Source organism: Artemia sp. Qi Xiang Cuo, chromosome 20, assembly GCF_049724085.1.
Source record: "Artemia sp. Qi Xiang Cuo chromosome 20, ASM4972408v1, whole genome shotgun sequence".
Lineage (NCBI taxonomy): Eukaryota > Metazoa > Arthropoda > Branchiopoda > Anostraca > Artemiidae > Artemia > Artemia sp. Qi Xiang Cuo.
In genome coordinates this window covers 23,646,374-23,673,137 of record NC_142813.1, presented here as the reverse complement: position 1 = coordinate 23,673,137, position 26,764 = coordinate 23,646,374, and the positions used below count along the sequence as shown (strand labels likewise).

At 34.7% G+C, this 26,764-nt stretch overlaps 1 protein-coding gene across 4 annotated transcripts in view; it reads left to right on the top strand.

Annotated features, from left to right (window-relative positions):
• Window positions 1-26,764, top strand: part of LOC148940025 (uncharacterized) — a 143,292-nt gene that overhangs the window by 36,184 nt on the left and 80,344 nt on the right. For all 4 annotated transcript variants that reach the window (XR_016143489.1, XM_089106509.1, XM_089106510.1 and 1 more), the window contains exons 5-9: window positions 1,995-2,661; window positions 6,957-7,111; window positions 16,473-17,737; window positions 21,953-22,073; window positions 25,692-25,833. Coding sequence is in view for 3 of the 4 variants with exons in the window: in XM_089106509.1 (XP_088962635.1) it covers window positions 1,995-2,661; window positions 6,957-7,111; window positions 16,473-17,737; window positions 21,953-22,073; window positions 25,692-25,833 (2,350 nt within the window). In the remaining variant the exon portion in view is untranslated. The remainder of the gene's footprint in view (window positions 1-1,994; window positions 2,662-6,956; window positions 7,112-16,472; window positions 17,738-21,952; window positions 22,074-25,691; window positions 25,834-26,764) is intronic.

The window sequence follows — 26,764 nt, the reverse complement described above, 5'->3', positions numbered from 1 at the left end:
TTTAATTTTTTTAGTTTCCGTAGGGGGAAGGGATTTTGGTACTTGTGTATTATGCGCCACTCACTCAAGTTTACGCTGTGTAAAATTCGAGAACACTGTTTTTTTCGTTAGTTTCTTCATTACTTTAGGAATAAATTTGGGCTATCAATTTGCACATTGGGGGGGGGGGGTAAAGTCGAATTGATCTGCATCCAAAGTTTGTTTGGTGAATTTATTCTGAACACTATAATGATAAATATATAAGTGTATTTTAAATCCACATATACAGCAATGGAAACGGTTAAACAATAAAAATTGAATGCACATATAGTATAAAATTTTACCGGCGACCACCAATAAACACTTAAATGAAACACTAGATTAACCTTAAAATATTACTTAATGCTTGGAAAAACGGTCATTGAAAAAAAAACACACTAAACACTTGAAAAAACACACTTAAATGAAACATTACTTTATACTGGGGATTTTTTGTCTTTTTTTTTATTTAACAAAATTTCCAGATACCTCGCTATTCTTCTTTCTGTCTTCAAACTGTCTGACTTCAAACTCGCTATTGTTTTCTGACTTCAAACTGTCCAAATACTTTACCCCCCAGTAAATACCTCCCCAAAAAATACCCCGCCCCGTGGAAAAGTTGGCTTTCCCAATTTGAGAATTTCATTTGATTTTTTTTTTTAATTTCCGTAGGGGGAAGGAGTTTTGGTGCTTGTGTCAACTCGCTCAAGTTTACGCTATGTAAAAATCGTGAACAAAACCGGTTTCTTTGTTAGTTTTTTTCAGCTTAGTGCGAGACAAGCCAAAGACGACAGTGACATAATATATTGGAAATATATAGTTTGGGCTATATATTTGCACATAGGGGAGGGGGGGGGGAGGTAAAGTATATGGATAGTTTGAAGTCAGAAAATAATTCTTTCTAGGTATATGACCACAAAAAAATTATAGAAGAATAGCGAGAGTATCTGGAAATTTTTTTTTACTAAGAAAAAAAAAATCCCAGCATAAAGTAAATGTAATGTTTCATTTAAGTATTTTTCCAAGTGTTAACTGTTTTTTGTTTTTTTTTAATGACCGTTTTTCCAAGTATTAAGCACTATTACTAGGTTAATGTAGTGTTTCATCTAAGTGTTTTATGATGATTGCTGATCAAAGTTTATGTTATTTGTGCCTTTCATTTATGTTATTTTACTGTGTTCATGGCCGAATATTTCGCTTTAAAATACCACTTAAAATCTATCTATCTATGTAATATGCAGAATAATTGTACCAAACACATTTTGCATGCAGACCCGCTATAATTACCCCTCCTCCCCCCTAATGTGCAAATTTATAGCCCAAATTTATTTCTAAAGTAACAAAGAAACTAACGAAAAAACCGATGTGTTCTCGAATTTTACACTGCGTAAACTTGAGTGAGTGGCGCATAATACACAAGTACCAAAATTCCTTCCCCCAACGAAAAAAAAACTCAAACAAAATTATCAAATTTTGAAAACCTTATTTTCCACGGGGAGGTATTTTCTGGGAGGGGGGATTTACCTGGGGATATTTTCCTCTGGGGGTATTTTCGGGGGGGGGGGGGTGGATGAACGCCAGCCACCCTCCCTAAGATAGAGAGCTTTTCCTAGTATATCTCTCGTAAAGTAATAGTAGCTTAGAGCGTAATCTAGAGAGAATCCTAGTAGCATATCCTTGTTGTTTGGTCCTCGAATATCTTGCTAAAATAAAAAAATGGCCAACTCCCTAAGATAGAGAGCTTATCCCAGTATATCTCTCGTAAAGTAGTAATAGCTTAGAGCGTAATCTAGAGAGAATCCTAGTAGCATATCCTTGTTGTTTGGTCCTCGAATATCTTGCTAAAATAAAAAAAGCCAACTACCATAATTTTTCAATGGGTTTTTCAGTTTAACGCTGTTAACATTTTGAATATGTTTAGTTTTCCAGCATTTGATTTTTTTAAATTTCTTTTTTAATGTAACTTTCATTCACAGTCTCATGGGAGCCTCCTGTCTCGCCCAAATACCATTTAATCAGATTCTTCATGGTATTTTTGTTCTTGACCTACCAGACCTTCCAGCACAGCACAGAGGTTTAGTTACACAACATACATCAATATCATCCTCATCCACCATTGAAGACGAGGGATACAACACAAGACCAACGACCCCTAGCACCAAACCAACGGATTATTTGTTCGACTGGGAAGACGCAGCTAAAATACAAGCTGATGGCAAAGTGATAAGAAATGTTGAAGGGTATCTATTGAAAATGATAAAAAACGATGTTGATGTCATTATTGATGATGCATTGTTTGCGCGGTGTGTTCGCTCTCTTTTAAACGGCCTTGAATCTGAAGTATTTCAATTTACTAACGAAAGAAAGAAATTTTACCTATCCCCAAGGCTGACATTGTGTGGTGTTCGTGTCATCATTTTCCAAAGGATTTGCCATATTTTGATCAATGTTGGCAATTATGTGAGAGAGCTATGGGAGAGTGTACACTGTTCTCAATATGAGATAGGAAGTGTCAAAGAAGCTTTTTGGAAAGCAATGAGATTCCAGATCAGTTATATGGGTAATAAATTGCCAGATTTTGAAAGAAACAAGTCTCTTGTTCAACTGACAACATTTGCGAGAGATATGCTTAAATCTTGTAAGGTTAGTCAATCCTATTTTTTTGTTCTGTTGCTTCTGTTCCTTTGTTTCTGTTTATTTTCCTTTTTGTTGGATTGTTTGAGATGCAAGAAAAAGGAACTATAAAAAAAGCTATACACATAATATCATTGCATCTCTAAAAATTTGCAACTCAACCTTATTAGCAGATCTTGTTTGAAAATTTTGTCTTGGACAGCTTATTGACTTTTTTGCGAGATATGAATACTTTTAGATAATAAAAAATGTTCATGGAAGCATTTTGAAGTAGGGTTATACACATCATCCATAGAGAAAGGACGTGTGCCTCCTACAAATCAAATTGTAAAACGAGAAATCTTTCGATTGTGATATAATCTTTTCATTTTGAAGTACGTATATCTATCTTGGAAAGACATTGTTCCCTGTAGTAATGTATTAAGTAATCTATGTAGTAAGTTCATCCCTAAAGGATACAACGTTCATTTCTCTTTTAAATGTCTCTATTTTTTTCACATGTATAAGTGAATATTGACAATTCCTGACAGGAATTCTCCATGGCAATTGGCTGGTATAGCTCCATGGCATGTTGGAAACATATCAGTAAATTTGGCTGTGGTTAGGCTAAAATTTCAAATTGTTGGGCATTCTTTTGGCGTTGGAGTTGTGGCTGTGGACTTTTAAATTTGCACAAGCCTTGATCTATGAAAAACAATCAAGTAAACTGCATTTATTTAGTGTCAAAGAAATAGTTTTGCTTTTGAAATAATTTTAGTCCTGCTATATTTTTAGCAATAAATTGCATTTTTACGTGTCATCCAGGAAATAATTAATTGACTGGAAAATAATCTTTTACCCTTTTTTGAATTTTTCAAGGAATGTAGTGACCCTGTCCCAGCATCAGAATTGAGAAAATTTTACAGACTCTCAGAACGTTTCCACCGTCGATTTATTTTAAATTTAAAGGAAATTATGTGCTAGGTTGCCAATTTGCATGCAAATATACTCATTACTCGGACTTGTTAAGATGCTGATTGAAGACAAGCCAATCATTTTCTAATGATAATGACTAATTGCTTCGTTTTAGTAAATGAGGTCAATATTGTCTTAATCATTATGCTTGTATGGATTTGCAGACTTTTATAATAACAAAATTAAGAGTTATTCGAGTTGATTAAACTGCAATGCCGACCTGATTATTTGTCTTTGGATGTAAGACTTAAGACTTTAAGACTAGCATTATCAACTCGTGCTCTTTTTCTTTAATTCTTGTATAGAATTAAATAATTCTTGTATAAAAAACTGAAAATAGACGTTCAGTTTTATTTTTAGAAGAATGTATTACAACAGGGATTTAAGCAGATGTGTATTCTTGAGAGGATACACATCTAACGAAATATATTTAGAAAACTTCAACATCACAGTTTTTATAACATTTTTCAGAGGGACTTGAACCTTTGTTCTTTATTATCTTGTTTTTGCAATAGAATGCCACTTCAAAAACTATACATATAATGGCAACCTGGAGACTGTTTAACTCAAACTCCACTCCCCTCAACCACACTCAACTCAACGCCATTTAGTTCAAGTCTATTCTGCTCAGTACCATTTAAAGAAACCCTAATAAACTCAACTTCGTTCATATCAACCCTCATTGAACTCAATATCCAATCGACTCAAGCTTCGTTCAACACATTCCTCATTTAATTCAACCCCTTGTAAACCAACCCAAATTCAACTCCATTCTATGCAGCTAAATTGCATTCAACCGAATTTTGTGAAAATCACCTCATTGAACTCACATTAATATAGTTTTAGTTTGATAGTTTAATCAAAATTAGATAGTAAAATGTACCCACCCAAAATATGATTTTATTAGGATACCAAAAATACGCTTAAGTACTTTGTGTGTCTGATTAGCTGGAAACTTGTATCTCTAAGTACCTTAAAGTAGCATAAAATAAGAAACACTCGCACAACATTTAACGAATAAATAAAGACAATTTCATTTCAATAAAGCTTTTATCACTTGCAAGAAACGATTTACGGTACAGATGTATTATTGAGTTAATGAGGTTTGGTTTAAACGGAAGAGCTATATCAGAAAGGGTTGAGCTCAGTTGTAGGGGTTCAGCCTCACACAGTAATTAACTGATAAACAAAGACAACTTCATTTAAATCAAGCTTTTATCACTTGCAAGAAAAGATTCATGGTTCAGATGTATTACTGAGTTTCGGTATGAGGTTCGGTTTTAACTGAAGAGCTATCAGAAAGGGTTAAGCTCAGTTGTTGGGGTTGAGCCTCACACAGCAATTAACTGATGAATAAAGACAATTTCATCTAAATTAAGCTTTTATCACTTGTAAGAAAATAGTTTCGGTTCAGTAGTATTACTGAGTTTATGAGGTTTGGTTTAAACAGACGAGCTATATAAGAAAGGGTTGAGCTCAGTTGTAGGGGTTGAGCCTCACACAGCAATTAACTGATGAATAAAGACAATTTCATCTAAATTAAGCTTTTATCACTTGTAAGAAAATAGTTTCGGTTCAGAAGTATTACTGAGTTAATGAGGTTTGGTTTAAACAGATGATCGATATCAGAAAGGGTTGAGCTCAGTTGTAGGGGTTGAGCCTCACACAGCAATTAACTGATGAATAAAGACAATTTCATCTAAATTAAGCTTTTATCACTTGTAAGAAAATAGTTTCGGTTCAGAAGTATTACTGAGTTAATGAGGTTTGGTTTAAACAGAAGAGCTATATCAGAAAGGGTTGAGCTCAGTTGTAGGGGTTCAGCCTCACACAGCAATTAACTGATGAATAAAGACAATTTCATCTAAATTAAGCTTTTATCACTTGCAAGAAAATAGTTACGGTTCAGAAGCATTACTAAGTTAATGAGGTTTGGTTTAAACAGAGGAGCGCTTGTCAGTCATTAACCGCTTCAAAAGAATCCACTCACTATTTTATATTTCTCTAAAACACATTTATTCAATATCCAGGGAAAGGGATCTAAAAGATATTTTCATACTTGAAGAATACCGAACGAACAGGCCAGACATTTATTCTTTTCAGACAGAATGATTAAAAAGGGGAAAGCACTATAGCAAGGCAATGATCTACTGACTTCCTCCAAATATTTAATGTGTTACGTTGAAATATTGTAGGTAAGTTAATGAACCTTTGGATGAATCAACTCCGTCAAATCAAGCTTAAAAACAAGTGCATAAAATAACCGTTTAATTTTGCATGGACCTTAATGTGTTTAGAAATGAGTGTGGTAACATGCATTAGTATGGTGTCTGAAAATGGGAGGCAATATAAATAGCTCTTGGGAAGTTCTAAATCAATTAGTTGTCTTTAAATTGTAACTTGATAGCATCTTGGCTGTGTTCGGGATCAAATTGTTGGTTTGCGGAAAAAAACACCGCAGAAATTGGCACTAACATCTCTTAAAAAATAACTAAGAATAAGGCCTTTACACTGGACATTACAGTCCCTACGGGCGATGCTGATCTCCGTTTCATGGCCCTTCAGCCAGGAAGCGCAATGGGGGATTGGGGGCCAGAAAACCCGTGCATTCGCACACCCTTTGTGCTTACCTTCCCCAGATTTCTCCAAGTACCTGTTTAGAGTTGGTTCGACTCTGGCTGAGCTTAGAAAGTCACGTCACTGACCCCCGTTTCAAACCAAAAAACCAGCGACACCAGGACTCAAACCCCTCTCCTGACGGACAAAGGATTCCAAGTCGAGGGTGCTAACCACTCGCCTAGGAACCACTGTACCTTTCGCTACTTTTCAAAGGCACTACAACTTTCAATGTGTACTTTAATGAGTCTTCTTGCGATATTCTACAACCACTAATTTGATACGTTCAGACCGGGAAAAAAAGATCAAGTATCTATGACCATCCTTCTCGGAAAACCTTAACATACGAAATGATACTTCTCTAGTTCATGCTATGTTATTAGCTCGCGTTTTCTTCAAATATTAGCGAAGTCAGACGTTTCCTAATGAAAGACAGATAGAGATGCATAAAGAGGATTGTGGCCATTAATCATCGAAAGAGAGAGAGAGAGAGATTTATCTTACAGCTATCACTTGATAACATTTTGGCCCCGTTCTGGCCAAAATTGTTGTTTTGGGAAAAACGACAGTGATAAAGCCGTTGGAAACAGAGAAGCAAATCAGGAAAGAGAGGTAAAAACATGAGAGAGTATGAGAATGAGAAATATTTGTCTATAAGCAAACAACCTAATTAACTTTACCGGGCATGGAAATCATAAAATATTAATTTTAAGTTGTACTTTTTCGTTTTTTAGCTATTTTGTTATTTGTCAGACATAGCCAAAGCTGAAAATACGTCTGATCTGAAGCTGATATCTGAAATAAACCGAGCTACAACTCTCCTCACGGGAACAATTCATCTAGAAGCCTTCTTGTTTTTGTTCATTAATTGTTGTCAGGTTTTCATTAGGTAAGTAGTTTTTTTTTCTTGTAGAAGTAGAAGTAGAAAATGTTTAATATGTCAAAACGTATGTACGGTATACCAATAATGTGTCTTAATTGATGTCAGTGATGTTTCTCGATGTTTTTAACAAAAGATGTCAAATTCCGAGGAGTCGGTCAGCCTTATTTCTTAGTAGAAAAGGTACCCTTGTACTTTGAAAGGACCTGGCAAATACAACGGTCAAACAGAAAAAAAAAAAAATGAAAAGTGAAATGCTAAGCACGAAAATAAAAGCCGCAGCACAAAATTCTTAGTGAGAAAGAAAAACCTTTTCAGATGCATCTATTTCACTCACTGTTGTCATATCAGAAGCCAAGCCTTTCTATTAAGAAAAAAAAGTTGATCTAATATAAATTTATTTCCCACAAAAAGCAAAACAACACTAGGGTACAAAAATTGAAGAGAAAAGAAAGCAAACAAAAACACAAAAATAACATTAAATACTATAAGCAAGAAAACTAAATTAGCCAACTTCAGGAAACATCTTTAGCGCGAATATATTGCTAGCTAATCTTGGTTTTAGTATTTAGAGAGTGAACAATTTTAGAGAGTGCAACCTTTTAGAGAGTGAACCACGCCTCATTTTATGCTAAATTTTATAAGTGCAACTTCTCAGAAACTGCCTAGCTAGAAACATTTCGAAATAATGCTGACTCAAACTAATAGGTATTGTTCAGACCTAGCAAAATAGTAATCATTTATTGGAACGAATTTTTCAGGATTTCATAAAAGGCGTCTAAAACACTTCGAAAATGACATCAATTCGAAACAAAAAGGACGCCATTGAAATCGACATTGTTTAATGCTTGAAACAAGAGACTTATAGTCCCCTCACTTTGAGCAACAAGGAAAATCATATTTTTGCATGGGCAGCACTGATGTGTCTTTTTTTTTCCCGAGGAATGGTCGTATCGAGCCACTGGTCGTAGAGCATTGGGAGATCTTTTATACGAAAATCTTAAATAACAAAAGAGATTGTGTTACAGCAAAGTGCAATTTTCTGCCCTAAACACCAATTTTTCCCAAACAGGGCCAAAAAATTGGAGCATGGAAATTTAAAATAACCAACGGATTTGTCATGGTCTAAAACCCTTAACTTCATGATTAATGTTCACCATCTTGACTAGCAAAGAAAGTTACATTTTTGCAAGGGTAGCACTGGTGTGTTTCGATTTTATTTATTTCTTCGTTCTTATCCTATAGTCATTTTACCGAACCTATGGTCAGAATATAAGGAAAGGGCTTATTTGAATCGAAGTCACAATATCTAGCGCCGTTTATAAGTAACAAAGGAGATTCGGCCATGGCAAAGTGCCATTATTGCCATTTTGTGCCAAAAAAACATTAATTTTTGCCAAAAGTGGGCTAAGAGACGGGGATTGAAACGTTTAAAGATAGCCAACCGTTTATACCTCAATTTAATGAAAAAGGTCGTACCACAAAGTTCTTTGTTTTGCCAGAAAACAACTTTTTTGGCCAAATAAGGCCACAGTGCCAGTATGAGAAAATTCTATTACAGCCAATCGACTGAAAACTACTTAAAATCAGTCTACAAAATCAAACCTTGTCCTAAATACCTCTCCCCCCAAAAAATCTAATGCTCATTTTATAATATTTTCTAAAATATTGCCATCCTCTACGGGCTCTAGGCAACACTCGTCAACCTGCTCTTCAGTTTAACCTGTTCTTCTGCTTCCCATTTCAGTTTTTGAAGTGCTTCTCAGTTCATAGGCAATCCTTCCACCACTTGCCCTTCCAGAGGGCACAGATTTTTGGCGGGCTTCGACAAACCTCGTGTTTTCCGTATATTCTTGTGTTTCATGAGCTCCATGAATTTTAGTATTAACACACGTGTAAAAGCATGCTCTTTTTTCGGATAAACTACTACTACTATTATCAACTCACTGCAGCACCAAGCTGCCTGAGGCCAATGCAGCTGCGCACGCTCCTGCCTCATCCCAATCTATTCAAAGCTACCCTTTGTACACCTTCCCAAGAAGTCCTAATTTTCTTGAATTCCTTTCATAAGAACTCCTTCCAACTCCATTCATAACGACCAGCTTTTTGGTTGGTCCTAAGTGGTTGGCTAAAAAGGAGGATCTTCGGGAATCTGTCATCTGGCCATCTCAACCTTTTTCTCATCATAGCCTTAGAAAGCGGGATAGAACCACATTTTTTTTTGTACAGCTTACCGTTTGAAATGCGGTCAGTCAGACGGATACCCAAAGAAATATTTAGATAATTTTTCGGGATAAATTTCTAACAGATCCTCCGTCGTCTTTTGAAGCGCCCACTTTTCACAACCCTTCTTGACCACTGTAATCACTGTGGCTTCTAATATTCTAGTCTTGGTTCGGAAAATTATCTTCCTATTCTTCCAAACTTTTTTCGATTGTGATAAAACACCCTGGGCATTGGATATTCTACTCTTAAAATCTTCACTTTTATTGACTTTAAACAGGCCTTCGATTTAATATGACGCAACGGGCTTTGGCACATATTTCTGCATTATGGAGTCTCCAAAAACATTGTAACGTTGACTAAAGATATGCATTTGAACTTCTTTAGCCAGGCTCCGATACATGAGGGATTGCCAGTAGAGTTCCAGATGTCAGCAAGTGTTCTTCAGGGTTGCCTCCTATCCCCTCATCTATTTAGACTGTGTCTAAATGCAGCTTTATCACTTGCTAAAACCACAGACGGTGCATCCATTGGAGGGAAACTTGTCGACAAATTAGCGTACGCAGACGACATCGTGAAAACAGTCATGAAGATCTCATCCAAACAGACACAAACGAGATAGTATCAGCAACCGAAGCCCCTTGGGATGGTTGTCCACACAACAAAAACGAAAGTCATGCGGGTATCCAGAGACTTTGCACCCATAGCCATACAGCTAACCATAAAAGGACATCAATTTGAAAATAAAGGGCCTTTCTCACGCCTTAACAGTCTTTTTACCTCAAACCACGATTGCTCAAAATTGACCTGGTGTAGACTTTGGCTTGCACCCACCTTTTCCAAGAACCTATAATCAATTTGATAAAGCAAGGTACTATCAAAATTATTGATGGTCCGGCTCTTTAACTCTCTCCTAATCCCCATTGCTATGTATGTAAGTTAAACATGGTCAATTAAAGCTGATGACGAAAGGCGAATCACCGCATTTGAAACAAAATGTCTCCGTCGCATAGCAGGGATCACCTACATCGACCGAGTATCCAATGAAGACCTCAGTAAACTCCTCCGCTGCTCTTACTCTATCATGAACCAAATTAGAAGTCAGCAACTCCGCTGGCTTGGTCATATCCAACGAACGTCATTAAATCAACTCCTCAAAATCACGTTTGAAGGATGGGTACATGGGCACACTACCTCATGGTCGGCCTCACAAGATACGGTACGACAACTTAAATGATCTGAACCTCCCCGAGCTTCTGCGTCTTGCACCAGACAGAACAAAACACCGTCACCCTATCCAACGGTTGGTGAAAAGAGAAAAAGTCCCAAAACAGCTACAATGGCCGGATGGGATATTATACAAGTTAAGTCAAAATCTTCACTGCATCCATCATCTTTACTAATAATACTACTCAGGTAAGCTATCCATTTGGTCTATCTTCGCGTAACCCAACATCACATCTTCAACTTCATTTATTCTCAGTCGAAGCGACTTAGTCTTCTTAACGTTATATTTCAAACGTACTTTTGCACCATGAACTCTCGAAAGTTCTAAAAAGTCGTTCATTTTGCAAGCATTTTCATTTAGGAGACAAAAATTTCAGCATAATCTAAGTCTAGGAGAGATTTACTTTCCCGTTTGATTCCACACTCTTCCCTAGCTTTTGCCATGCTCTACAGAACAAGGTCCATCAAAATCATTCACATAATTGGGAATAGAACGCAACCCTGCTTAACTTCACTATGCGAAACAGCTAATAACCTCATTCCCTACCTTAACCGCATTAATGCTGTTCTCGTACAATGCACTAATCACTTTAATGTATTTGTCTGGCACACCATATCTAGCATTGTATTTATTTAGCATTTTATTATTAATACGTTCCCATCCTAAACAAGACTTAGCAGCTTCCTTATTCACCATGAGTCCTACTCCCTGCCTACATTCCCCATCCTTCCTTCCTGAGTGAATAAATTCCATTTCACCTAATTTCATGTTTCCTATCCCTGGAATTTGAGGTTCTGAAACTTCTTACAAGTTCAATTCACAACGTCTAAATCCGTCCATCAAAATGTCATTACGACTGTTGTTTTTTTAATCTTGCTACAATTTTCACGTCTAATTTACAATTTTCACGTTATTTAAATCATTCAAATTATTATGGCCTCAAGAAAATTAAGGGGTCCTAACCAGTGCAGGGCAGGGATTAATAATCTTCTCATGTCTACGCGAAACACTTTAACCGGCATAGTAGCATGTACAAGGGCATGTACTACTCTGACTGACACCCTGCACTTTTTAGTCATAAAATAAGCGATTAGCATTCTATTGTTAATACTTTCCCAACCTGAACAGGACTTTTCTTTTCCTACATCAAATTTCCTCAGGCTACGATACCATATATCCCTATTTCTACCGACCTGGGCGTTAAAATCTCCTAATAAAAACAGTTTATGTCTACCTAGGACCTGTCTGTTTGTTATTGTAACTGTAAGTAAAATTCATTTGAGTCACTACTATTTCCGTCAGTCGGTTCTACAAGGGCATATACTACTATGACTGACACCCTACACTTTTTAGTCATAAAATGAGTGATTAGTCATAAAATTAGCCGTTAGTCATAAAATGGAGGATTTGTGCAATCTTGGACCCATCTTGGTCAAAGTATGGTTTCCCGTACATGGCGACGTTCTTCTATCAACAAGAGTCGAAATCCTGCTCAAGAAATTTCGAGCTTATTACCTCTGACTCATTATATATTCATGCCTCCAAATATCATATGTACTGTGGATAGGCAACCCGTAATAGATAACTTAGCTGGGAAATGATTTTTGATTTACTAGGCTATAATTTTCTCGATGGGCACCACTCCCCAAGTTCACTCTGCAGCGCCGTCCGCAGTTAGGTTTCTGGTTAGACAAACTCGTAAAAGCTCCACCCCAACGCCAGTGTGGGGCCACGAAAGCAGGATTTTCGTTTCGGGAACAAAGATGGAAGAAGGAGCTTATGACGGAGCAGAGACCTTAAACCATCTCACAACTTCGAAACAGCTCCAAATTCTTATAGCCAACCTATCCTTTTTAGGATTCGTCAGGTTGATAAACTATGCCTGTTTTTTGCCTTTTCCACAAACAACCCATCCCCCTCCTCTCATGTGCGTGTGTATGATAAAGGAAAAATTAGAAAGATTGATATTTTTCTGGAAGAACTAGAGTACATAATTTGATGAAAGTCTGTGTAGCGATTTCAGAAGTGGAAAGACTTTTTGCGCAGATTTTCCTAATACTATACACTATGTTAATGAACTTTATATGTCTCACGGTAGATATAATCTTACTCATTACTATTATTCATAAATCACTTGAATTTTTATCTATAATTTCTTAGAGATGGTGATGATAATATACACCTCGGGATTCTTGTCGATGTAACAAAATTACACATTAATGGGAAAGTTTAAGACAGGTAGGAAGTAAAACCTATATTTAATGTCCTATTTTAACGAAAACTCATGTTGACCTTTAAGTTTTATCGCCCAAGTTATACAAAGATCTTTTTATAAGATTGATTGTGTATACTCGTATTTAAGAATACTGAAAACGAACAAAAATTAATTAAAAGATATTTTTCAGATGGAAGTAAAGCGCGAAGTTGAGACTTAAAACGCACAAAAATTTTTGATTTGCAGTTTATGCAACATGTATCTACAAAACTAGCACAAATACAACTGACTCATGATATATTCCTATATTTATACAACTGAGAAACCAGCGGTGCAATGAAAACTGAGCTTACTTGATTGTTGTTGTTTGGGGTTTGACGCGTTCAACCAATAGGTCATATGCGTTCGTATCACTCAATTGTTCCGTGCCTTCTGTAATCACTAGCTTGCTTCGTTGTCACTTGGACAATATTCACTGAACCTGATCATGTAGCACTTATCTTGTTATTGATAGGGAGTAATTCACCTGAAGCAACTGCCTGCATTGAAGAACAAGAATCAAAATAATGCAACTGTGCTTAGTCACACAGCAATTAAAATACATATACAACACAATTATAATAAATAATACATTTTTAAATTATAACATATTACATACCTCCATATATAGAAAATTAATCAGATGAAATATGAAAGGATAGATAAGGATAATAAAACAAATAAAATAGAAAAATAATATGGGAGGGGCATCATGGCCATCAAGATTAAAATAATATGTAGCCATCTACCATTTATCTTGCTTATTTTAGGGGTTAATCCCCATCAGCACCTGCCATCAATTATAAACAGGAACCATAATGATGCAAATACCATATCAAACAGCAAATACAAATTTTATACAAGTCAATTATAATAAATGATACATTTAAGCTGTCACCTAGATCAAAATATAAACAAATAAGGCAACTCTAAAAAAGTAAATATGCAAAAAAAAAAAAAAAAAAAAAATCTTACTTGATTTATTTAGAGAATCTAAACTGTATACTAAAATTTACCGATGTCGTGACGGGTAAAAAACAGTTGAAGTCTCATAAATTAGTCATTTTTTCGGCAGGCTAGTCATGGACTTTTTATTCCTAACAGAATATCTTCTTTTTTTTTAGGTGGGTGTTGTGTTTTCAGTAAAGCGCTTGTTTTTCAGAATTCTATAAATATAGCGAAATACCCCGAGTCATTTACTTGAGCTAGTTCTGAAGATACAAGTCAATAATTTTTGTTTGTTTAATGTTTCAGTTCATTCTTTACTTCTATCAGAACTTAAGAATTTTCATATAATAAAAAGTGACTAGACTTTGAATTTACGATCATAGGAGTAAATGAAATGAGATTATAATCGGCAATATAGCCATTTCACAGTATCTGGACATGGAAGTATCCTTTTCAGGTTAAAACATGGAAACCTACCTAAAAACAATGCTTAAATTTTGTAAGCCTTTTCTCAAAACATAGTGTAGCCTATTCTCTTTTAAGTTAATTACTTTTCTATATATTCACCTCCACGCGCATCTTCAACGCTACTGATTTCTTAACGGCACCCGATCAAGCCAGTTAGTCGAACTGTATTATAAGGATGTCAGTAAATCTGGTAACAATGAAGCTCATGTTTTGGTGATTTGGAATTGTTTAGTTTGTGGGTGCCAGACTACAACACTGTCAATCACACTGTATGCAAGATACTGAGATTCACATTATATTTATTTTAAATGAAAATAGGGTACTAAGGCTAAATTATTATTTGTTTTTATTTCTTCCCTTTTTTTTTAATAAGATAAAAATTTAACTGTCATGCGAGAATAAAGAGATTGTTTTAGATTTTCACCCATAAAAGTTAAAATCATTTGTAGATATAATTTATGGCAATATTAGCCAACAATTGTTTATTTTTGTAAGGTAATATGCCATAAAGCTTGTTTTTTAATTAGCGGGAGTTCGAAAAAAATGCTGTGAACATAGTTAAATCATTTTGACTTAGCCAAATGGAAGTCTCCAAGAAACTAGCAACGTTGACCAATGCACTTGACATTAAAGTTTCACAAAGCTAAAATATTGAAAGAAGAAGAATGTTTTGTCGTTCGATGCCTAATTCCTTTGTATTTAACTATTTTAGCCAAGCTCTGGGTGCTTCTCCCTGAAAAAGCTAAAATATTTAACATTTAGAAATTTTCTATTGCCTTAGTTTCGCCATTGGGATGGAGGAGGAGCATGCGTAGCTGTGTCGGCCTTAAGCGGCTTGGTGCTGCTGTGAGTTGTTGTTAGTAGTAGTAGTAGTAGTATTGCCTGAGTTGGCATTCGAAAACGTACCCTCTTTTATAATTCTTGTAGAGCATAAGTTTTTCCCCCGTAGTAATGGTAAAAGTAAGGGTTGGGAATAAGATTACTGATAATGCGCTTTTTATTCGTAACTTTATTATACTTTTGTCTCATACTTAATGTGCGAATAAATCCAAAATCCGATGAGCCTCCGAATTCCAAATTCCATATAATAAGTTAAATCTGTTTCTTATCAAGGATAAAAAAAAACTTAACGACAATCTTTATTTGTTCCTCTCTTTATGTGCCGCAAATGATGATAGCCTACAAACTCCTACTTGACGAAAAGTCCTTAGAAAAGTAGTTATACCTATCGGATATTCCTATATTGTTTTGGTATTTAAGAGTGGCTATATGAATCGCATGCTCATATACACGATTTAGATTTGGAAGGAGAATTGTGCAGTAAATGTGGAGGAGGTCTTTCTTTTAATCGCGACAAAATCAAAAAGTACATGTCTGTATTTTATTTTTTATTTTTTTTTTGTGGAAGGGACTCATTCTAGATAACCTGTGATTTGTTATCACATAAAGATATTTTCTGGTGTGGCTATATTTTTGTAACATCATATATACTGTTTTAAATTTTTGAAAGCTTTAAGCCTGGATTGGAAAAGTTTATTGGTTCTACTATGCTAAAAGAGATTTTTTGATTTTTTTGAAATCATGAGCGCTTGGTTTTCTTTAATGACTTAGTTCGATAAATTTGATTGCTTAATTGCAATTTGATGGCCTAGTTTGACCGGGGCTTTACATTTAGAATGAAATACTGTCAGATTTAACATTTTACTAATTTTGAGGATCTTAATCTCAAAATGGTTGTCTTTTACTCTCACTTTTTCATGGCTAGTAATTTCTTTCATTTTTTTTTTCAAAACTGAGGTTACATGTATATTTGTTCTTGGTTGTATTTGATATTCATTTTTTGTTTTAATTGCCCCCTTTTCAAGCCGTCTTTTGATGTTGTTTTGTAAAAATTAAAGCTTGGCCATGATACATTGATATTTTTAGGGCTACTTTACATAAATTATAAAACTGTTAATTAAAAGTTTACTTGCTAAGGTCACACTTACACAGAGTCATAAGGTCACATTATCAACAACGGTAACAATAACAATACTAATGTTGTTAATACTCATTATTTTTTTTATTAGTATGAAATACCTTTCACTCATATAGTTCAGGGTATACCTAGGAATTGTGTACTGTATTCCGTATACTTGTCTCTCATGGCTCGAGTGTTATGAAAAATCCTGGCTAGGAACCCCGGTGTTTCAGTCTATTTTTGTAAAGTATTTAGATTTTATTTCCTAATTGCTTATATTTTTTTCTAGGAATATAGGCGCTTGTATATTCGGAAGGTTTGATTCACATTTAAATATACTATCAGAAAATGATGAGCAGCTGAGTGATTTTGCAATTCCTGTTGATATTCTTCATTTTATAAGGAAGCTAAGCCAGAATACTTCACTATTAAGAGCCCTCTCACCCAACCACTCTCTTTTTATTAAAGATGAGAAAACTCCTCAGCTGAATGTCTTAACTAGCATTGAAGCGCTCCAAGGTTGTGAGGAGAATGCAAAAAGTATACTTGAAAAACATGATTATCTCTTTAGAGTGGACATTGTTTTAGATAAAAGTGAATCGTCTGAACTAAAAATTCAGGCTCAACAAACAAGGCTTATGTTCTTTAAGCGAATTGAGGAAGAAAAGGAAAAGAACATAGCAGAAATAAAACGGAAGAAGCTCCAAGAATTCAAAGAAAAGGAAAAAGCAATGGTTGAAGATCTTGAAAGAAGAAAACAAGATAAAGATAAATATCATTTCAATTGCTTAAACCCCTTTGTAAGCGCAGAAACTGAAGTAACAAATAAAGAAAAAGCCTCTTTAGATAATTATGACGTAGTGAATGCAAATATTACCGACAAAGGTAACAATAATATACTGACTTGTCAAACAGCTTTAGATACTACTGAAGCTACAATTTATGAGTCTTTTTGTGAAGGGCCTACTTCTGTAATTGATATAACAATTAACAACTCTGAAACTGTCCAAACTCCTAAAGATTTATCAGATAGTATTTTTATTAATGTGGAGACAGAAGGTAGAATTAGGAACAACAGTTTCTCGATGTTGGATGACCAAGCCTCGGACGTTTCCAGTGAATTGTTGAATAATATAAGCACTGGAGGAAAATTTGTATCGTTCAATGAAGGAAAAACAGTGGATAGTGCAAATATTGAATGTGGCATGGAGCTGGATAACTTTGAAAAATCAAATATTTCTTTCTATAAATATCGTCAGAAAGCCGTTGAAGACAAGAAAGTAAACAGTGTTCCTGGAGACAGTAAGAACACAAATAATAACGGTAATAGTCAAATAAGCAGACATCTTCTAAGTGAGTGTTCTAATTTGCCCACTTCGGACAATGATTGTGTAGTGACAGGTGCTGCTCGAGATATTCCACGGTTGACCGATCTTGTTATCGAGACAACTTCTTTAGTGGAACGCTCAACTAGGAAACTGGTGCTTCACCATCCGAGTAGCACTTCAAAGACGCTGGTCAACCCTTATAATATACCAACATTAGAAATGAAAGGTTTGTTGAATTTCACTTTAATCTGGTGGAGTTTCTTCTAAAAATAAGGACAATATAATGCAATATGAGCAATATAGCATGGGTGGTTATTTTGCTGGTATATTTGGTCGCCAAGGATATTAGTAAGACAAGTTTAGTTTTCTTTGTCCTATTTTTTTCCACTAAAATCAACGTTTAGTAGAAATAAAGTAGAGAAGAAAGATTAGTAAGAAGTAAAAGTAAATTGCAAATTTGTTCAGCGCAATTTTTGTTACTGCAAAAAGTTCGTTCTTTTTTATCACAAATTATAGCAGTCTTTCGCTTTAAAAAGAGGGCCTAAATCTGGTGAAGATGCAGAACTTTACGTGGATTCCAATCATAAGTTCTCTCCTTTGAAACACCGATTCTTTTTCTTTTCATTTTGACCGTATAAATTTTGGATTTTGTAAGGCATAGTATAAGCTGTTGGCATAAGAAAAAACTTGAGTAAAAGATATCGTTGGCTGAGAGCATGAATGTCGTATCTGGCTCGGGCAACGTTTGCAAATAAAATTTGAAATCACTTATTGTAAACCATGGAGCAATTTTTTTTTACAGGCTGCGTTGACATTAAAAGGGCATAATGAAGCTTTACTTACCCAGATATGATTGTGCAAAAATGAGATACGACAAATTGTGATAAAAAGATGTATTGTAACTGTGGAATCTGACAATTTTGAACTAAAGTTTGGGCTTAGAATCTAAAATTGAGCGCTAAGATTGTTTATTTTTATTGATTAATAAAGAGCAAAAAAAATTTGTTTGTATTTTTCAAGTATAAATGTCACCGTGAATGTCCGAATTTGATGAATGTCGACATTCACTGATGAATGTCCGAAATACTCTTTTTTCTCCTTGGATTTAGGGAGCGCTGCTAGTCAACCTTTTCAGTTTTATGCAAGACTTGATGGTTACAGGATTGGTTAGGTTTTGTTAGTTATTTGACCTATGTCTGAGATTTATAACCTAATTTAACCTAACATAACTTTAACTTTTAACATCAAAGCTTGTATAAGACTGAAAAAGCTGATTTGCAGAGCTAATTGAATCCAAGCAGAGAAAAAGGGATTTCAGACATTTATCAGAGAATGTCAACATTAACCAGATTTCGAACATTCACAGTAACATAAACACTGCTCATACATACACAAAATTCAACTTGATGTCTTCAGGATGTAAGAGTAAAAAGATCTGCCCAAACAATAGGCTATTTTTAAGTGCTGGCACTTTTATAACACGCCATTGCACTTTTGGAATTGAAAAAGGGAGCCTCCATTAACTTTTGGCTTTTTCAGCTTTGTAAGGGGAAACTACATTCCTAGCTTTACAATCGTATTTCCTGTTCTAACCAATTTTTGTTTTAAGTTTTTTGAAAATTAGCTTTTAGAATATTCGATTCAAATTCCTGAAAAAGCTCATGTACAAGTGCTGTTGCTTAATCCCTGTATAAGAGCGTTTTTTATATACAAGATAAAATTTGTCCTCCTAACCCATTCAGATTGCTGAAGATGGCTTGCAGATTTTCTGGCATATTCCTTCCGGTCCTAGGTTCCATAAAACTAGATTTTACCATGTGTCAATGAAAAACCAACCTTTTTCACAAAACAAGCTTTTCAACTAAAACTAAAGAGCTAATTTCAACGCAAGACTTGTAGAAATAAATTCAAATGATAATTCAAGAGTAAGATGACAATAAATCACTACCAATAAACAATTAAGCCCAAAACGAACAGAAATTACAATAAATATCCGATTCAAACCTAAAACGAACAGAAATGAACCTTTCAACTATTAGGAACAAAATGGTTATTTATTGGAACAAATAGCAATGACTTTGGATGTCTTTGGGAGAGTGCAGCTAAAGGCGTTATGGAAGGAGGGCTGATTGTTCTACAAACAATTTTGACTCTTAAAAAGGGCACTGGGACTTTAAATTTTCGATTGAATGAGCCCGCTACAAAGTCTCTACGATTGTTGAATCGATACGACCACCTGCGGGAAAAAAAATATATATAGAGCCCAGTTTGCTATTTTTCTTTACAGCGCTATTGTGGTGCTTCTGATTTATACACAATTTTATATTTATATGTATTTAGTTGCTGTCGCAGTCCCTGTTGCAAGTAGTCGTAGTAGCAGTAGTAATAGTAGTAGAAGCAATAGTTATAAAAGTAGTATTAGTAATAGTAGTAGTAATAGTAGCCCTAAAAATTTAACCTAATATCCTCTGCTGTTCCTGAGATATTGCTGATATGCCCTTTTGACAACTTGCATGTATATGGTGTGCTTTGTTGCTACAATACCCATAGCTACTCTTGGGATATTGCACAGGCAACCTTTTGGAAATCTGGATACATATAGTACCTTTCAATTTAGTGGTAGTAGCCCTTAGAAGTTCTACATAACGCTTACAGATGTTCCTGGGATGTTGCTGATGCGCCCTTTCGACAACCTACTTGCACCCGTTTTTGACCTAACCTGCGTGCCTTTTTATTAAATTTTTAAATAGTATTCATGAAGTTCAAACTTCCAGAAAGTTTCAAATTATTATCCAATTTTGTGCCTAAGATATTGCATCTAAGTCATTTTGACAACCTGGACGAGTTTAATTTCTTTTGATTTAGTTTTATAGTAGTATTAGTAGTAGTTGTAGTAGCAGTAGTACATAGTAGTTGTAGTAGTTGTTGTTGTTGTAGTAGCAGTAGCAATAGTAGCAGTAGAATTAAATGTAGTAGTAACTCTGAAAGTTTCAGATTAATAACCTGCTGAGATGTTGCTGATACGCCCTTTTGACAAACTCCCTGCACATAGTGTGCTTTGATTTAGTTTGAAATCCCTCTCAACATTCTCTAAAAGTTTTATCTTGAGACCTTTAGCCATTTTCAAGACCCAGGATCAAACACATTCTCCTTTCCAAAGTAACAAAACCTATATGAAAACAATGGGGAACTTGCATTGCGTGCTGCACTTGTCCCAAGGGCTATGGAGGTATTTCATCCCCGGAGGCATAGCTATTGGACATTTCAACCATCTGGAAGAAAATAATTGTCTCAGAATTTTGATCGGATGTCCCTAGGGAGAGGATAACTAAAAGGGGTGTGAAATCCCTGCATCCCTGCAATCACTTTTTACTCTTAAAAAGGGCAGTAGCACTTTTAATTTTCAATCAAATCAGCTCCCTCCAAATTTTCTACAGCCATTGTCTTTTTACGATCCCCCTGTATAAAACACAAAACAAACAATAATACAGTCAGAGAAATATAAAATAAGCCCTTTACTAAGGCAGCGTTATCGTGCTGCTTGTGATTCTCTACAAGCATCAATGACAATTCATTTAGATGCGACACTTTTTGGATTTTATGTGTAACGAATAATTGTACAATGAGTTTTAGGACTTCTGTAGATTCTACAAGAAAGTTTTTTAACAACCATTAAAAGTAACCCATTTTTATAGTGTTACTACTAATTTTCGGTCCAATACACCGAATTATGTTTTTGTACCTAATGTGACGTAATGCTCTCAGCCTACGATATGTACAAGGCTGGAGTCCGAATTCCTTGGACGATTCGACTTTGCGAATAAACAGCTAATCAGGGCAAATAATGATAATAATAATAATAATAAAAATTCTAGTAATGATACGGGAAAATTCAGGTGTCTTAGAACTTACGATAATTCTTTGGAAACAAATATTGTTTTGTCTTAATTCAATTCTAAAACAAAAGATACCAAATATGCAATAGATGTTTTTGAACAAATCTTAGTAGTAAAAAAATATACAATTTGACATCCTAAAAAAAGAAATATGAAGCCAGGCTCGATACCCTTTCGATCATGGACACTTGATCATTCTATTGTAGCTGTATAAATGTTGACAAACAATATTCTTAGGCTTTGCTAGTATATCTACAAAGTATAACCACTGTAATAGTTTGGCAAATATGAAAGGAGGGTTCAAAGAAGGTCTTGGTTAACACAAATTTATATTTTTATGTAGTTTTTTATTTTATATTAACGTATTCAAGAGTCTATATCTTTAGACGTGTAGGTTAAAATATGTTTTTTAGTAGTTATATTTTTGCCATGACCCTATGGCTTTTGTAACTCGGGCATTTCTGAAAGGCATAAAATTCTAAAACGTGGTCAATCAGATGACTGCATCTACAATGTTCTCATGTGTTGTCTCTACTGTTTTTTAGTTCCCAATATACAATCACAAGGCGATTCGAATTTTGGTATTTCGACTAATGATTTTCAAAGCACATTCATCGATGCGCCAGATTTAATAGAACGAAGCTTGATGCCTTACCTTTATGTTCAGTAAGTTCTTTGTATCTTCTTTTTTGGTTGCTTTACAAGTAATGTCATCTTCTGTTCAGAAAGGCATAACAAAGAAAAATCTGTTTGTATAATATTGTAAAAATCTTGGGTACTGTATAGTACAAAATCTTCTAGATACAAAGTTAAGGACATATTGGGCTAGTTTCTGACAACCGATGGAATAGAATCCCAAGCTTGCTATTGAATGTAAACAAATTTATCTAGCTATGGCTATGATCTATGCTTTTAAAGTGTGGGCTAAATAGGTGTTGACAAATTTGGTGTTCCAATTATAATTTAGATAGCCTAGTTGGTGTAAATCAGCATAATCTGTCATCAATGCCCTCACTGAAGTTCTTTTTTCCTTTTTTTGTAATACTGAGACTCGTAATTGCTTACACTCTTGAACTTGGTATGTTCTCTCAGTTGGTTGAATCCATTCTCCAAAATCTCTTCGTTTTAGAAACGAAATTTATCCCTGTTACTTCTGTTTGTTCCTAGTTTTCTCACTCGGACGAATATGGAGCAGTTTCCTCTCTAAGTCATGAAAAATACCTATTTTTGTATTTTCAATGCAGAAAAAGATCGAAAAAAAACTGATCTGTCTTTCGCCCTATATTAAAAAATAATTATCTTCATAATAAAATGCCAAAAAATTCTTTACGGAATAATAAAAACTAGAAAGAAATAAGACTGTGAAGTGTGTATGTACGTATTTAATCAAGTTGGCGAAGCACACAAATGACACTGTTTTCTAATTAAAAGGACCTCTGAAAATATCCTTATTGAACTTATTATATTGCTTTGATAGGCGTTTGGTATTGCAGAAATTGTGCTTACGCAGGCATAATTGTAATAAAGCTCTTTTGAAAAGGAACGAAGATAAATACTTGAAAAAAACAACTGCTGCAACTAGCAAGTATCATTACAGCACCAAGCTGTAAGCTGCATGAAGCCAAAGTAGCTGCCCATGGTCCTCTTTCCCCCTCATTCTCTTCAGGGCTCCGGTCGTTGACACTCCCCCACTCCTGCGAAGTTCCCATTCCTTTAAAGTGTTTCTTATAACCTATTCGCAATTCTTAATCCGTCTGAGTACATTCTACTTTTCGTTTGATCCCATTCAGGTTACAACAGATCAAGATTCTTTGCACCCTATCATCCTTCATCTGTAGATCGTTACAAACGAATCTTCATTTATTTCGTACCTAGACTCTGGGATTGGATCCTTTTCTTTTGCATCATCTTGCCTAATATTCAGTCACTCAAACAAGTACCATAAACCATCCTTAGACAATTCGCTTGGGAAACGTAACACAATAAAATTAACACACTACTTAGTGTAAACCAATTTATGGGAATTTTGGAAAATAGCCTGAGAAATCAAAATGGAGTCAGGTCGGAGCACAGTAGACAGAATATACCAGTAAGCTTATCGCAGATCATTTCTGGTCTTCGTGAACAAAAAGCTCCTCCCACTTATTTCTGCCTTAGCTTGTCTCGCTTGTCTAGCTTGTTTCTGCATTAGCTTTATTTCCATTTGTTTCAATGCACTTTGATGGAAACAGTCGGAAACAGATTGACCTGTCTAGCATGTCTAACATGTTTATATCTGCCAAAACGTTCTCCGAAGCACTCGCACCCCGGTCCGGGTTTTTATAATGGGTGAGATAGAGAATGATCATACTGGATAATATATGAACTGTGGGTCGGAATGAAAAGTACACCATCGGAATCATAGTTGCTGGAAACCCTGTACAGAAAACTTGCAACCCACTGTTTCACTTAATTTAATACACTACTTAGTTTAATTCCTGACTTCACACCTAACCAACTGCTAGCCTCACTTGTAAATGAAATAACATTTACAATTTCAACTGATTTCATTTGCAACTGATTGCAAATGAAGTATTAGCAGGAATTAATTTTCATTTTCAAATTCAAGTAAATGAATATTATTATGGAATATGTAAATTGCTTTTTTTTATGGACCTTCTTTATTCTCCTTAAAGTTAAAATTACGTCTTGTATTCTGTTTCACATTCTCTTAACACTAAATAGCTTCTTCAGCCTAAAAATAATTATAGCTTGTGGCTTTGAATAAAGGATAAAATTAAGCTTGATTATGTGCATTTGAAATTAAAATATTTTTTGAAGATAAGATTAGACGCTCAGGATTTTCTTAAGGAGTTCTTAAAGGGGGAAGGGATTTCTGTAATGTTTTACTGCAAGGACGACAGGATTTTTGACTTGATTTTTTTTTCGATCAACCCTGTAATGCTGATAGGATTTCTGTATTTTGTAAAAGGAAAATTTAAAATTCCTTCAAAAAGAACAATAAGTCAAAGAGATCGTGAAAAAAACGTCGGACCAGGCTATTAGAATGACTGATCAAAGCCAGCAAACTGGAACAGGCAAACAATTGCGGTATAAATCGATTTAAATGGGTTGAAACAGCTTTTGGATTTGGAAAGCCAGATACATATGTACACTCTGCCAATTACTCGGATGTAACCAGTCTGGAAAGGCAGGACTGCCCCTGACATAAAAAACACTGTTTATGGTAGTCAGAACTATAAACGTAATTTTACAAAATTTCTAACAGGATTATTGCCTTAAGGAAAAAAGAAATTTACCAATTGTTGTTATTTTACTTTGATTATGATAATTTTATTGGAGGGATGTATAAATGGATGGAGGAATGGTCGCTATAGGATATAAAAACCATCTCCACGTCTTTATAGACTTCTTTTCACCCCTTGAGGATATTTTCTCTACCATTCAGGAAAATACTACCTGTTTCATCCTACCTGCAGTTTAAAAATTAATTTGAATTCTGGCTTATTTTTTGCGAAAACGTTCAATTTTAATTGCCTTTTGGGAAGTTTTTTTTTTAAATCAAATTCATATATCAATCACAAAAATTGAAGTCTTATCTGGTAGTATAGAATAATTGTTGAAAGGTAAAATGTATTTTTGTTGAAAATAGTATAGCACCATGTATTAATTATCATTACCATCTAAAGATGTTGTTTGTAATTTTCAGTTATGAGTATAAAATGATAATACAAGATTAGACAATCAAAGATTTCTTATGTATATCACACTCTTTTAATACATCTGACGAACAAAATTTAGCTATTAAAAAAATTAAATATTCATTACTGTATGCAAGTTAATATTGAATAAGATATTTCAAGCAAAAAAAAAAGACTGTAACCTTTAAGAAGAAGAAGCATATTATCAAATTACTGTTAATTGCAGTACATCAATAGAAAGATGAAACTTATTCTAAAAAGAATGTTTACATTTTGCATAATTGCTTCAAAGAAAGTACTCTTACGAAAAAGGAATCATTCACCTGGTTTTGTTGATTTTACTGGTATACGGATCTCGTCTATCTTGCTCTTAAAGAGACTATCTGAAATAATTACAACTAATATTTTGAGCTTGGGGCATGTACCTTTCTCACTAAATCACTGGCTAAAATGGAAATTTGTCGAATTGGCTGTTGTAAGGTGTTAATGTTTCTTATTAACATTGCTTGGATAGGAAGACGAGAAACTATTAGTGTATTAACTCTATTTATGAAAGTTGACAAATTATTCTTTTTTATTTAAGGTCAAAACTTGTGAACCGAGCTCTTCTGAACTCTGTGATTTCAGATCACCGCCTGGATGAACACATCAAGGGACTCCGTCTCTTTTTTCTTCTTTATGATGGAGAGTTTGCCTCTGCCTTGTCCTCTAACCTCATGAATAAGGTATTTTTTTTTAGATTTGAAAGCTTCAAAATAATTTCAAAATGTTGTTTGGAAGGAGCTAGGGGAATCACGCCTCTTCTGGTTTTCAAATGACAAAAGAAAGGATTTAGTTTTTTTTTTCTAGTATAGGCTCTTTTTTCAGTTTTTGCATTTATTTTCATATCTTAAAATTACTTTTCAAAAAAAGTTGTTCTGCGGTGTTCCATATATTGGCAAATTTTGCTGCAGGACTGCAGTTGATACACATGGTTTAATAGCCTTGTCTGCAGAGCTTGGATGAAAGTATCATTCTGCCACCATGGCAATGGCTCCAGATCCTTTTGAGGATTATCACCACTTTTACAGAGGATAAATATTGGGCTATTCCTTTTTCTTATCAAACAGATATAGGTAAAAAAAAAGTTATTGGAATGTAGACGAATGATCCGTGTCGAGCAGGTACTGATCTCATGCTGATCTGCCTTCGGCCGGGAGTGTAATGCATGGTTGGGGGCATATCGTCCGACGATCCCTGTGTTTTTCTCCCTGATTTCTCCAGGTACTCATTTGGAGCTGGATCGATTGTGGCTGAACTTATAGAGTCACACCATTGAACCCCGTCCCACCAAATAATCAGCGACACTAGGACTTGAATACCTACCACGCAGGATATAGGATGAAACAAATATGCCTATGAAGAATTCATGTTTAATCTATAGGCTACAAGCACTTATACCTAGTATCTTACCAAATTATCAAGCCTAGCGGCACATTAATATTTGCCACGAAGTGTTGAATTTCATTTTTTTAGCTTTACAATGAACAGCTTGCTATATATATATATATATATATATATATATATATATATATATATATATATATATATATATATATATATATATATATATATATATATATATATATATATATATGTATATATATATATATATAT